A 12,966-nucleotide genomic window follows, 5' to 3' on the forward strand; every position below is an offset into this window, starting at 1 on the left:
CACCCTGACGACCCCAGGGAGCCATGGAATTGCTTCCCTTGGGGAGAGACAGGGAAGCAGACAGAACTCCAGAGGCAAAAAGATCGTAGATGCAAAGAGACAATAGAGACAGACAGTGAGGGCAGAGACAGAGACAGAGACAGAGACAGAGGCAGAGACAGAGACAGAGAGACAGAGAGAGAGACCCGGGGACCTCTATCCGGACGTCTCTCCGAGAGAGGCAAACACTGAGACCCGACAGCTAGAGGCCCGCAGCCGCAGGGGTGGGGACCCCCCACCCCCGACCCCGCCTCCTTCCCACCCCCACCCCACTCCGAGCCCCGGCCCAGCCGGCCTGGGCGCCTCGGGGCCGAGAGGGGCGGGCGCGGGGCGAGGCTCAGGCGGGGCGCGCGGCCGGCTGGTGCGCGGGGCCACGGGAGCGGCACCGGGTCCAGGAAACCCCTGGAGCGGACGGGTGGCCCCGGGGGGGGCGGGGGGGAGGCTGGGGGCGTGGAGGCGGGCTGCCGGCACCGCCCCGGCCGACAAAAGTCCCTTCAGTTCAGCCGGCGGCAGGGGAAGTCCCGGCGCCTGGCTCAACCTCCCTCGGTGCCGCCGAGCCGAGTCGCGCTCCGGCCGCCCGCTCGGCCGCCGTCCCCGGCGGCCCCATGCCCCGATGCCCCACGGGGGCCATGGACGAGGGGCCCGTGGACCTGCGCACCCGGCCCAAGGCCGCCGGGCTCCCCGGCGCCGCGCTACCGCTCCGTAAGCGCCCGCTGCGCGCGCCCTCCCCGGAGCCCGCCGCCCCGCGCTGCGCCGCCGGCCCCCTGGCCACCCCGGAGCCCCTCCTCGGCGGCTCCAACGGGCCGGCGGCCCCAGCGTCGCGCCACGGCCTGGCCCGGCCAGAGGCCCTTTACTACCAGGGTGAGTGTCTCCCTCTGGTCAAGGTCGGGTTGGGGGCCACACAGGGCATTGGGTCACCGGAGGCAGGGCACATAGCTCAGACCCAAGTACAGGGGGTTCCTGGGAGCTGGGGGGACAGAGGGAGAAGCCAAGGTCCCAAAACACAGATAGGGGGCTCCTGGGACGCTGGGGGGGGCAGGCCCCGGTCCCTGGGATACAGGCATGGAAGCAGTGCCATGGGACAGAGATATATGGGGGTCCCAGGAAGCTGGGTGCTGGGGGCCTGAGGGACGGAGCCTAGGGTCTGAACGCGACAGATATGGGGACCCATGGGACAGTGCCCAGCAGCACAGATTTGGGATCTCAGGGAGTCAAGGGGCAGAGCCTGAAGTCTCGGGAACACAGAATTACAAACTCAAACCCCAGGTATCTACCCCAGGGTTTTGAGGAATCAGTGCTCCGGCCCAAGACGCTGAGGTTCTTGGCATCCAGATGTGTGGGGTCCAAGGAAGTCAGGGGAATAGAGACTGGGTTCTAAGGAGACGGATATTAGGGATCCCAGGACGTCAAAATCTCAGGAACCAAGACATTGGGGGGGCGGGGGGGGTAGGAGAACAGAGTCAGAGTTCTGAGCGCCCCAATGTCTGGGATCAGAGAGAAACGAGGAAACAGACCCAGACACCGGGGGTCCTAACGAAGCAGCAGGACAGGGGTCCAGGGTGCTGGGCACCCAGTCATGTGTGGTCACCATGGATCAGAGTTTCATCGGGGGTCACAAGACCAGGTGGTATTAGAGGGCTGGGGGGCTGAGGATTCTAATAATAGGGGACAGGACCGGGGAAATCTGGGACTCAAGCATTTGGGGCCAGGATGAAGGATTCAGGGATCTCCAGAAGCCTCAGGGTATGGACCAGGAAACCTGGGGCCTTCCGGACTCCCAGTGATGAGGAGATGACAGAGGAGGCCAAACACCCTTCTCCCCACCCTGTCTCCATCCCTGATCTCAAGGGGCATCCCCTTCCACGGCCTTGCTCACCTCCCCATCCCCAGGTGACCCCCACAGTGGCAAAGCCCATGCTTCGTGCCTCCAAACCTTCGCCCAGTTTCTGCACCTTCCACCCCATTAGGGTACAGCCTCCAGCTGTGCAAACGGCGGCCTGCGACTGTCTCCCCTTCCCATTCCCCAGGTGAGAGCCCAGGCCTCAGTTTTCCCCTCTGTGTGCTGGGTAGATAGGGATGTTCCTGCGGCCATGGCCCCTTCCAACAGTGTGATCTGAACAGGCTTCTGGTATCACCTGCTCTCACCTTCTGACCCACCCCTCTCCCCAAATGCTCTAGGCACTCACCCCACACCCCACACCCAGCACTTCATCCTGTCTTTACCTCCCTGAGCCACAAATTCACTCAGCAAACAGGCCCTGAGGATCCCCTGCTGGGCGATGGGGTTCAGTCCTTGAGGGACTTTTTGCCTAGCAGGAGAGGAGAGTCAAAAACATGAAAAGTGACCACGAGCCCAGCGTGGCTCCGTGTTTGAGCATGGACCTATAAACCAGGAGGTCATGGTTCGATTCCCGGGTTGCAATCCCCAGTGGGGGACGTGCAGGAGGTAGCCGATGGATGATTCTCTCTCATCATTGATGTTTCTATCTCTCTCTCCCCCTCTCCTTTACTCTCTGAAATCAATAAATATATATACATATATTTTTTTTTTTTAAATGACAATGAGCCCTAGCCGGTTTGGCTCAGTGGATAGAGCGTCAACCTGCGGACTAAAGGATCCCAGGTTCGATTCTGGTCAAGGGCACATGCCTGGGTTGCGGGCTTGATTCCCAGGAGGCAGCCAATCAGTGATTCTCTCTCATCGTTGATGTTTCTATCTCTCTCTCTCTCTCTCCCTCTCCTTCCTCTCTGAAATGAATAAAAATATATTTTTTTTAAAAAAGTGACAATGAGAGTGACCAGGACTGGGGGACACGGACTGAGTGGGGGAAGTTGTGGGAGCCCAGAGGAGGGACATGGGAAGGAGCTTTGTCTTGAGCCTCTGGACCCAGAATGAGATGCAATAGGGACCTGGGAAAAGGGCAGGTGACACTGCAGGAGCAAAGGCCTGGAGTTGGGGAGAGGATTGAGGGTCTGTGGGCTTGGCCTCACCCATGTCTTTTCTCTGCCAGGACCTTTACTGCCTCTGTACTCCACCCCACCCATGGGCTCCCCCTTTCCTCTGCTGAGCCTGCCTCCGCCCCTGTACCCCATGATGTGCTCAATGGAACACCCCCTTTCAGCCGACATCGCCATGGCCACCCGCGCAGATGAGGACGGAGACACGTGAGTTCTAGTCCCCCATCAATGGGGAGTGGGACGGGGGGAAGCCAGGTCTCGAACTTCACTCGCCACCACACAGGGGCACTCAGCCTGGCCTTTCCCGTTCACTCCCCCGCTGGCTGTGTGACTTTGAGCAAGGCCCATTCCCTCTTGGAGCCTCAGTCTCCACTTCTGAAAAATGGGCGCCCTGAGAGCACATACCTCCTAGTACCAACTTTGGAGCAAGGGGCTTCAAATTTGTTATCACACTCCAAGAATGAGAAAGACATTTCATTGGTTGATTTATTATATGAATTATACATGCTCAGCTCCTAGTGCTGAGCATGGTAGATGATGAGTGCTCAATAGGTATGTATTAATATTATTATTGTTATTTTATATTAAACTCAGCACACTCACATATAAACCAGAAATAAAAATCGCACCAAACAAAACCATAACGTGGGATCTACTTTAGTGTTTTCTATTCTAGCGTATTTCTCATTATTTCGTGGTCATAACCCACTAAATTAATTTCACGACCCCTTAAACCCATTTCACAAAGCCCATGGTTTTGTCACCTGCAGTTTGAAGAACATATTCTTGAAGCTGCTGAGAAATCCCGCACAGGAGGGTTTAGCCCTCTGCCAGCACATAGTAAGCACTCGGCATACTTGACCATCAGGCTTATAGTTCTCTTGACTTCCGTTTGAATATCTCGGCTAGCCACTTTCTCAGCCCTCTCTGTATCAGTTTCCCCCTGTAAAAACAGGAACCATAAGTGTGCAGGGGTCTCTGCCAGGCGAATAGGAGATGGTTTCTGTATAGCACTTCTCTGGGAATAGGTAGGCACGATTGACAAGCCTATTTCTGCAGGGAAGCGGGGGGGGGGGGCGGGGGGGGGCGCTCCACTACTGGCCGGCCCACTGCTGGATGTGAGGTGACTTCACATCCCTGAGCCTCAATGTTTCTATCGGGAAATCCACAGCTCATAATAGCAGCTATCACAGTAAGGATTCCGTGCAACGGTAAACATACACATAGTGCATGGAACGGTGCCCAGCGCACAGTAGGTGCTCAGTACATGTGGGTGGATGTTGTTGGAACAGAGCTCCCCAGGCAGTGTGGGCCACGGTGTGCACCCAAGCAGGAGAAAGTGTCTGAGATATATAAAGGACTCAATAAAGCTAGTTTCCTCCTCTGGCTACCTGTGGGGTCATCTGTGAAATAGATTTAATGTGCATCTGCCCCCAGGGGCGAGTTGTTTGCAGCCTGTGCAAGCTGGGTGTTGCAGAAGGAGACCTAGCACGCCAGGCTTTAGCCCCGCGCCCCACCCGCCCTCCCCCGCTCTCTCATTCTCCCGCCTCTCCCCCCTCTCCCCCAAAGCAAACACTTCTGCCTCAGCTGCTAGTCCGGGGAAATCCCTTCCCGCAGAACTTGACCGCAGCCCAGCTGCTCTGCCTCCCCCACGTCAGCACCCGTCACTCACTCGCAGCCTCCCCCTCCCGGCGCTCCCTCTAACCTTAACCCCTTCCGCTGGGGCCGAGGCTTTACCGGAATGGGCAGCTGGCACAGCCTGGGGGCGGGGGAGGAGGACACGCTAAGGCTGGGTCCCCAAAGTTGCAAAGCTGGGTTGGGAGGCTCGACTTATAGGGACTCAGGGAGCAAGGACCTCGGGGCTTCTGGACCCCCACGAGGCCAGGCACTGGCAAGCAAAATCTGGGTCTGGGGGGTTCGGAGGGGAGACGAGCCCTGAGTCCCAGGGAGCAGAGTTGGGGGCACAGCATCCCTGGATCTCTGATGCGGAAAGGAACAGGATGCAGGGCAGCTAGGGGGCATCTAGAACTGAGCGGGATTGGAAAGTCCGCATCAGCGAAGAGGTAGGGTCCCAGGAGACTTTGAGATGGAAGCTGGGATGAGGGGGACAAGAAACCATCTGGAGTCTGAGGCGTACCACCTGAGGGGCCTCCAGGCTGGAGACTTGGGGTCTTTCCTCCCCCCTCCCCCCAGAAAAGCGAGGTCTCTTTGGGTTGGGCTACCCGCTCCTTTACCCCACTCGAGGATGGAAGTCGGGGTGCCGGGGGAGGGGGCGGGTGGCCCCGGTAGATCCCCGGCGGCTCAGGCTTCCCTCCCCCGGGAGCCGGAAGCGCAGCCCCGCCCAGCAGACCTGTTACTGGAAGTCCGAGGGCAGGGCCGCCCCTCCCGTCCCCACTTCCTCCAGCCCCGCCCCACCCCCTGCGGCCCGCGCGTTTATGGGAACTCAGGCCTGGACGGTTTCTCTGAAATCATTCGCTCCCGCTGCCCTCACTTAACCCCGCCCGCGCGGAGAGGGACGGAGGCGGGTGGGGGGGTGTGGGGGGGTGCGTACCGAAAGAAGCGGGGAAGGAAGGGACCCCTTCCCAGGAGGCCCAGATCCGGCCCTTCCCCAAGATTTTTTTTTTTGGGGGGGCGGGGGAGGGGGGCTTTCAAGGATCAGGGTCCAGGTTCCGCGTTTCTCCTGCACAATCTCCTCCTGGGAGGTGGATTATACTTCCCAAAAGAGAAAACCGAGGCTCAGAAGGGCCACGTGACTTTGCCTTAGCAAGCACAGCTAGGGAGGACAGCCCACTTTGCAACCCGGGCCTCCTTAGCCCCCCAGAACCCTCTGGGCTGCAGGGTGTCTCCATCCCCAGCCAGGCACCTAGGGAGCTGGTTTAAAAGGTGGGTCCAGGATGCACATTCCCCAGTGGGGAGGCCTTGGTCCGGAAGCAGGCAGTGGCGGGTGAGAAAGCAGTTGATCCAGCAAATGGACTTGGGAAGGTTATGTGGGCTGCGAACTTGCAGTCAGCCTTGGGCCCTCGGTGCTAATGTCCCCCGACCCTGAGCGGACAGGCGATGGCCCAGGCGCAGTCATCCCAGATGGCCCTCCGCTTGGATTGGCTGTTGCAGGTTGGGGGCCCTGGGAAGCTGGCAAAAGCTTATGGGCTGGGCCCAGGGAGAAGTCGAGCTGCTGTGTGTCCCACAGGGGATGTTGCAGCCGGAGTGGCCTTCGCAGTTGAGGAGGGTATGCCAGACATTGTATGCCCCTGGATGGTGGCTGCTCCCCTCGTGACCGGGCGCACAGTGCTCTTCGGCAGAGGGCAGTTCCCAGAGAATGCGGAGAGCTGACAGCCTTCCCAGAAGCTGGGGGAATGAGACCTTCCGTGGCACAGCCCAAACTCCAGAACAATGACCCCATCCCACTTCCCTTTGGGGCAAAACTTTCTCCACACACACACACACACACACACACACACACACTCTTTCGGCTGACTGTGTGATGTGGCGTCACAACTGATGGAGACTTTAATGGCATCTAGTTCATCCCCACTCATTTCACACGTGAGAAAACTGTGGCCCCCAAAGGGGTGGGAACGTGGTCCCCAGCTTCGAGGATGGATGGATTCGTTTATTCAGCGCATGTGTACAGAGCACCTGCTCAGCCCTAGGCACTGTCCTGGGCACTGGGCAGTGGCCGAAGCAGACAAAACACCCTGTCCCGGTGGAGTTAACCTTCTAGCGGGGGATGGGGGGGGGGGCAGTGGGATTCAGACAGGAAACAAGTAAACTGTACAATGTCAAGTGGAGAAACATTAAGCAGGGTAAGGAGGGGGAGGAGGACGGAGCCGATGCCATTCCACTTTAGCAGAGGCCCTGCAGGTATGTGGCAGAAGCGTGTTCCAGGCCGAGGGAACAGCCAGTGCAAAGGCCTGGGAGGCAAGCGTGCGTGTTCTGTTTGAGTAACAGCAAGGAGGCCAATGGTCAGAGCAGAACGAGGAGAGCAGGTGGAGAGGAGGTCAAAGGGATTGAAGAGCGGGAGACAAGATCACTCAAGGCCTGTGGGCATGTGAGGACCTGGCCTTTACTCTGAGGGTTCTGAGCAGAAGGAGGGGGGGGGGGCATGCCTTGACTTGGGGTCTAACAGGGTCCCTCTGGCTGCTACGTGGGGGACAGACAGTAGGGCCATGGTGGAAGCAGTGACGCCAGTGAGGAGGAGACAGTCCAGGATGATGGGGGCTGAATCGGGATGAAGAGAGTGGGGGTGGGAGAAGTGATTGGATTCTGGAGGTATTTCCAAAGTATTTCGCAATTATGGGAGAAAGCGCTGCTAAGGGTATGGGGGTGAGAGGTGACCGGCCCCTAATGTCTGTGACCCTTGCCCCCAGGCCACTCCACATTGCCGTGGTGCAGGGCAATCTGCCAGCTGTGTATCAACTGGTCAACCTCTTCCAGTATGGGGGCCGGGAGCTGGACATCTACAACAACCTCCGGCAGGTGAGGCTGGGGGCCTAGGGCCTGGACTCCTGGTCTGAGGGAGGAGGGGCTGGGGGCCTGGACTCCTGGGTCTGAGGGCCTGGGGGCTGGACTCCTGGGTCTGAGGGAGGAGGGCTGGGGGCTTGGACTCTTGGGTCTGAGGGAGGAGGGCTGGGGGCCTGGACTCCTGGGTCTGAGGGAGGAGGGGCTGGGGGCCTGGGGCTTGAAGCCTGGGGCCTGGATTCCTGGGTCTGAGGGAGGAGGGGCTGGGGACCTGGATTCCTGGGTCTGAGGGAGGAGGGGCTGGGGGCCCGGGGCTTGAAGCCTGGGGCCTGGATTCCTGGGTCTGAGGGAATTAAGGCCTGGGGGCTCAGACTTCTGGGTCCTAGGGGAGGGACCCCTCTTGAATCTGAGGGAGGAGGTGTTCCAGATTTCTGGCTCCTGAGGAAGACTGCAGCTGGGGGTCAGGACTGGGAAATTCTGAGGGAGGCAGGACTAGGACCAGGGCAGGGCACACACGGGTCCCTCACAGTCTCTGTTCCCCAGACACCGCTCCACCTGGCTGTGATCACCACTTTGCCGTCGGTGGTCCGGCTACTGGTGATGGCCGGTGCCAGCCCCATGGCACTGGACCGCCATGGCCAGACTGCAGCCCACTTGGCGTGTGAGCACCGCAGCCCGACTTGCCTGCGGGCCCTGCTGGAGAGCGCGGCCCCGGGCACAATGGACCTGGAGGCCCGCAATTATGACGGTGAGGACGGGCTCGGGCGCAGGGTGGGGCCGTCTGGCAGGACCTGGCGTCCTTCTGGGGCTGCAGAGTCCCAAGCCCGTGCTTGACTGGACCTCCCTCTCCTTTTAGGGCTCACTGCCCTGCACGTGGCCGTGAACACCGAGTGCCACGAAGCGGTGCTGCTCTTGCTGGATCGTGGCGCGGACATCGACGCGGTGGTGAGCGAGGGAGCGAGGGCCGGGGATGCGGCCAAGAGGAGCGGGGGGGCCCAAAGAGGGCGGGGGCTGGCGTGGGGAGCGCCTGCGTGGGTGGGCGGGGGAGCGGTGGGAATGCGGACCGCCAGCTGTTGGGTCGGAGCTCGGAGAGACTCAAGGCCCTTCCCTCCCCGCCGCAGGACATTAAGAGCGGCCGCTCCCCGCTCATCCACGCCGTGGAAAACAACAGCCTGAGCATGGTGCAGCTGCTGCTGCAGGTGGGTGAGCCCTGCCCGCGGCCTCCCCCACCCTTCCCCCCCCACGGCACCAGCCCGCATCGCCCCCATCCGTCCAGCTCTGACCCTTCCTTCTAGGCCTCGTTCTGGCCGCCCTAAGACTTTACCCCCCAGGAGGCGAACTCTTCCTGGGCCCTCTGCTGTTCCCCCGCCGCCCCCTGACGGCCCAGGCCCCGCCCAGCGAGAGCCTAGCTGGCCCCGGCCCGCGCCGGCCCGCGCAGACTCGACCCCGGCCCCTTCCCCTCCCTGCCTCCGCCCCTACTTCGGCCAGACCCGGAGTCTAGCTCCGTTGGATTCCGCGCCGCCCGCCGAGTCCCGCGCTGACCCGTCCCCGTCCGGGACTCTAGCTCCCATCCTTCTCTCCATCACCAGGGCCCGCGAGTGGTCCTGCCCCGGGTGCTGGCCCCGCCCCTCCCTCTGGCCCCGCCCCTCCCGGGCTCCGCCCCCATCGCCCTGGGTCGGGGCCGCGGGGTGGTCCTGCCCTGACCCGCCCCTCCACCCCGCAGCACGGCGCCAACGTGAACGCGCAGATGTACTCGGGCAGCTCGGCGCTGCACTCGGCGTCGGGCCGCGGGCTCCTCCCGCTGGTGCGCACGCTGGTCCGCAGCGGCGCCGACAGCAGCCTCAAGAACTGTCACAACGACACGCCGCTCATGGTGGCGCGCAGCCGCCGGGTGAGTGTGCGCGGTGGGGGGGGTGCGGGGCTGGGGGAGTCTGTTCCCGAGTGTGGGTCCGTAGAACAGACCCAGGGGTGTGCGTGTGCGTCTGTGCCCATGCGTGGAGGGAGGGGAGTGGGGTGGGGGGTGAGGTCTAGACAGGAGGAGAGACTGAGGCACCAAGGAAGGCCACGTGCCCACCTTCGCCTCCCGCTGTGCTCACTGACAGACCCCTTGAGCAAGCGGAGGTGGAGCGAGGGGGTGGCCTGGTGGTGACCCCCATCTTCCTACAGGTCATCGACATCCTGAGGGGGAAGGCCACGCGACCTGCTCCCGCGTCACAGCCAGAGCCCTCCCCTGACCGGAGTGCCACCACCTCCCCGGAGAGCAGCAGCCGCCTCAGCTCCAATGGTGAGAAGCCAGCTCGCAGCCTCCAGCCCCCAGCTCTCTCCTTCCTGCCGACCTTCCAGGCCCTGTCCCGCCCCTCGCCCCTCGGAATCCAGGAGTTGGGACCCCCGCCCCCTTCTCTCTGGATCTAGTCTCTCACTGCCCTCACCCGTCTTCTCTCTTCTTTCCACAGGTCTTCTCTCTGCATCACCATCCTCCTCGCCTTCCCAGTCTCCTCCCAAGGATCCCCTTGGATTTCCCATGGCTCCCCCCAATTTCTTCCTTTCTCCCTCATCTCCACCGGCCTTCCTGCCCTTTGTCGGGGTCCTCCAAGCCCCTGGCCGGCCGGTGCCTCCCTCCCCAGCTCCAGGAGGCAGCTGAGAGGGATGGGGGGGCAGATCTTGGACTCATGAGGAGGGGCCTCCCTGCCCTGTGGAGTCAGCCCTCCTGGAAACTGTGAAGATCTCACTCTGCCCCCCCCTCCCCCCATCTTCGAACCATTTGCACAGAGGCACAGGCATTTGCCCCTTCTTTTGAGCACAGATATCCCCCCACCTCGTCTTCCGTCTTCCGCCCAGGACTCTTTCCCCTGTTCTCCTCAGGCACCGATCTCCTGTCTGGAATTCCACTCAGTCATGTACTTCCTTCTCCTCTCTCAGAGCTGGCGGAACCGGGGGACAGCTGCTCCCCCTGCCCTCCGCCCATGAGGAGGGAGAGATGGACTGCAGTGGGGCACTTATAACAATGTAAATTATTAGGCATTTTTGGTTGGATTTCTTTTGTAATAAACTATTTTTGTAACATATCCCCGGCGTGGCTGGCCCGCTTTCCTGAGGAGGTCTGGAGAAGTGAGTTTGTGTGTGCACACCCCTGTATGCCGTACTCCACGAGGGACCTGGGAGTCCCAGAATGGTGATGGCATGTGTGAGTGACTCTAGGATTTCCGGTGTGTTCGAATGTTCTGTCATGGTGTCACTGTGCCGTTGTGTCTGGGGGTGACCTGATGTGTGACATCTTTCCAGGAGACCCTGTTACATTCCACAGTGACCCTGGGTGTGTGTGTGTGTGTGTGTGTTGTCTGAGGAGTGCCACAGATGACTGTTGTGTGACACTGCGGTTGTCTCTGTGGCATTTGTGAGACCTGCGGTCATCGTATGGTTGTTTCTATGTGCCTGCCTCTCTTGATGTGTCACATTTCACTCAGTGGCTCTAGGGCCCCTGAATACAATGTCTGTGTCTTGACTCCGTGGACACATCTCTTGTGAATCAAGCATTCATTGCCCGTTACCACTCTAACAAAGCACCACAAATTAAGTGGCTTAAAACAACACATGTAAGTGTATTGTCTTATACTTCTGGAGGTCAGAAGTGTAACATCAGCCCAGCCGGTGTGGCTCAGTGGTTCAGTGTTGACCCAGGAACCAAGAGGTCGCTGGTTCAATTCCTGGTCAGGGTACATGCCCAGGTTGCAGGCTCAATCCCCAGTACGGGGCGTGCAGGAGGCAGCCCATCGATGATGTTTCTCATTGATGTTTCTATCTCTCTCCCTCTCTCTAAAAATCAATAAAGGCATATTTTTTTAAAAAAAAAGAAGTGTAAAATCGGTTTCACTGGGCCCTGGTGTCCGCAGGGCTGGTTCCTTCGGGCAGCTCTAGGGGAGAATCCGTTCCCTTGCATTCTCCAGCTCCTAGAGGTTGGCCTGCATTCCTTGGCTCATGGCCCCTTCCTTGTGTCTACAACCTTTTGCTTCCCTCTGTACATCTCCTACTCTGATCTCCTGCCTTCCTCTTAGGAGGACCCTGTGATTGCTTTGGACCCAGGATACTCTCCCATCTCAAGATCCTTAACCTCACCCAGTCTGTAAAGTGCCTTTGCCATGTAAAATGACATCACAGTTTCCAGGGATTAGGACAAGGACATTAGGAGCCTTGATTCAGCTGACGCCAGGTTCAATCAGAGAAGCGACGTTTCTAGGAGATTGGTATATGGAGAAGAAATTTGCTACAGGAATTGACTGATCTTCAGGAAGGGGAGATGGATGTGCAGTGGGGGCAGCAGGGACAAGCTGGAACCCCTGAGGAAGGACTGGAGCTCTAACGGCCCCCACTACCCCTGGCCTTGAAGAAAGGGTTGTCCTTCGAGAGATGCTGATGACCTTGGTCCCATTGTTTTGGGCTTCATGAGTGATCATGTGTTTCTGAGTAATGGTAAGTGCTGTTTTCCTTTTTTAAAAAAATGTATTTTATTGATTTTTTACAGAGAGGAAGGGAGAGGGATAGAGAGTTAGAAACATCGATGGGAGAGAAACATTGATCAGCTGCCTCCTGCACACCTCCTGCTGGGGATGTGCCCGCAACCAAGGTACATGCCCTTGACTGGAATCGAACCTGGGACCCTTGAGTCCGCAGGCCAACGCTCTATCCACTGAGCCAAACCGGTTAGGGCTGTTTTTCTTTTCTTTCTTTTTTAAATATATTTTTATTGATTTCAGAGAGGAAGAGAGATAGAAACATCAATGCTGAGAGAGAATCATTGATCAGCTGCCTCCTGCATGCCCCACACTGGGGATGGAGCCTGCAACCCAGGCATGTGCCCTTGGCCGGATTCGAACCTGGGACCCTTCAGTCCGCAGGCTAATGCTCTATGCACTGAGCCATGCCAGCCGGGCAAGATCCTTCTCTGAATTACATCTGCAAAGACCCTTTTCCAAATAAGGTTACACTCACAGGTTCCAGGGACATATCTTTGTGGGGGGCCACCATTCAACCCACTACAGAGGGTGAGTGAGTGTTGGGCCCTGGAAGCAGCTGTGTGAGAACTCCCCGCGCCGTGATCCCAGCACATGGGTACGGCCATGCGCAGGGACTGTCTCTCCAGCAGACCCTGAGCTCCAGGAGGCCTTGGATGCTGCTGCCCTTCCCACAGCAGCTAGCACCCTGCCTGGCACGGAGCCGGCCCTTGGGAAGTGACGGTAAAAAGAACAGCGATCCCTCCGCACTGTGTGACGGGGTCTGCGATTCTCTGTGGCGTGTCAGGCCCCCTGTCACACTGTGTGGCCCATTTGAGGATGTGAACAGAAACGCAAATATGAGCAGCCATGGACTGACCATGATGTCGCCCATATTCCAGAGGAGAAAACTGAGGCTCAGAGAGAGCAAGTCTTCTGCCCAAGCCCAAGTCTGCTGCCTTCTAAACCCATGTCCATACTCATGGGCCCTCTTGCCTCTCAGGAAGGTTGTGTGTGGTTGAAT

At 59.4% G+C, this 12,966-nt stretch overlaps 1 protein-coding gene across 1 annotated transcript; it reads left to right on the top strand.

The window, feature by feature from the left end:
- The first annotated feature begins 510 nt into the window (after positions 1-510).
- Positions 511-10,520, top strand: BCL3 (BCL3 transcription coactivator). Its single transcript, XM_008158374.3, has 9 exons — positions 511-900; positions 3,051-3,204; positions 7,365-7,473; positions 7,999-8,203; positions 8,312-8,400; positions 8,577-8,654; positions 9,179-9,346; positions 9,622-9,739; positions 9,909-10,520. The coding sequence occupies exons 1-9, from the start codon at positions 645-647 to the stop codon at positions 10,094-10,096; spliced, it is 1,365 nt and encodes a 454-aa protein (XP_008156596.2). The 5' UTR covers positions 511-644; the 3' UTR covers positions 10,097-10,520.
- Positions 10,521-12,966: the final 2,446 nt, after the last annotated feature.

Source organism: Eptesicus fuscus, chromosome 21 (assembly GCF_027574615.1).
Source record: "Eptesicus fuscus isolate TK198812 chromosome 21, DD_ASM_mEF_20220401, whole genome shotgun sequence".
In the NCBI taxonomy this organism is placed as follows: domain Eukaryota; kingdom Metazoa; phylum Chordata; class Mammalia; order Chiroptera; family Vespertilionidae; genus Eptesicus; species Eptesicus fuscus.

What these genes read in the sequence shown, in the direction of transcription:
- BCL3 (XM_008158374.3), top strand. Translation starts at nt 645, where the DNA reads ATGCCCCGATGCCCCACGGGGGCCATGGACGAGGGGCCCGTGGACCTG. An exon ending in TCTACAACAACCTCCGGCAG is followed by an intron (nt 7,474 to 7,998) that starts GTGAGGCTGGGG and finishes TCTGTTCCCCAG; the next exon opens with ACACCGCTCCACCTGGCTGT. An exon ending in GGAGGCCCGCAATTATGACG is followed by an intron (nt 8,204 to 8,311) that starts GTGAGGACGGGC and finishes CTCTCCTTTTAG; the next exon opens with GGCTCACTGCCCTGCACGTG.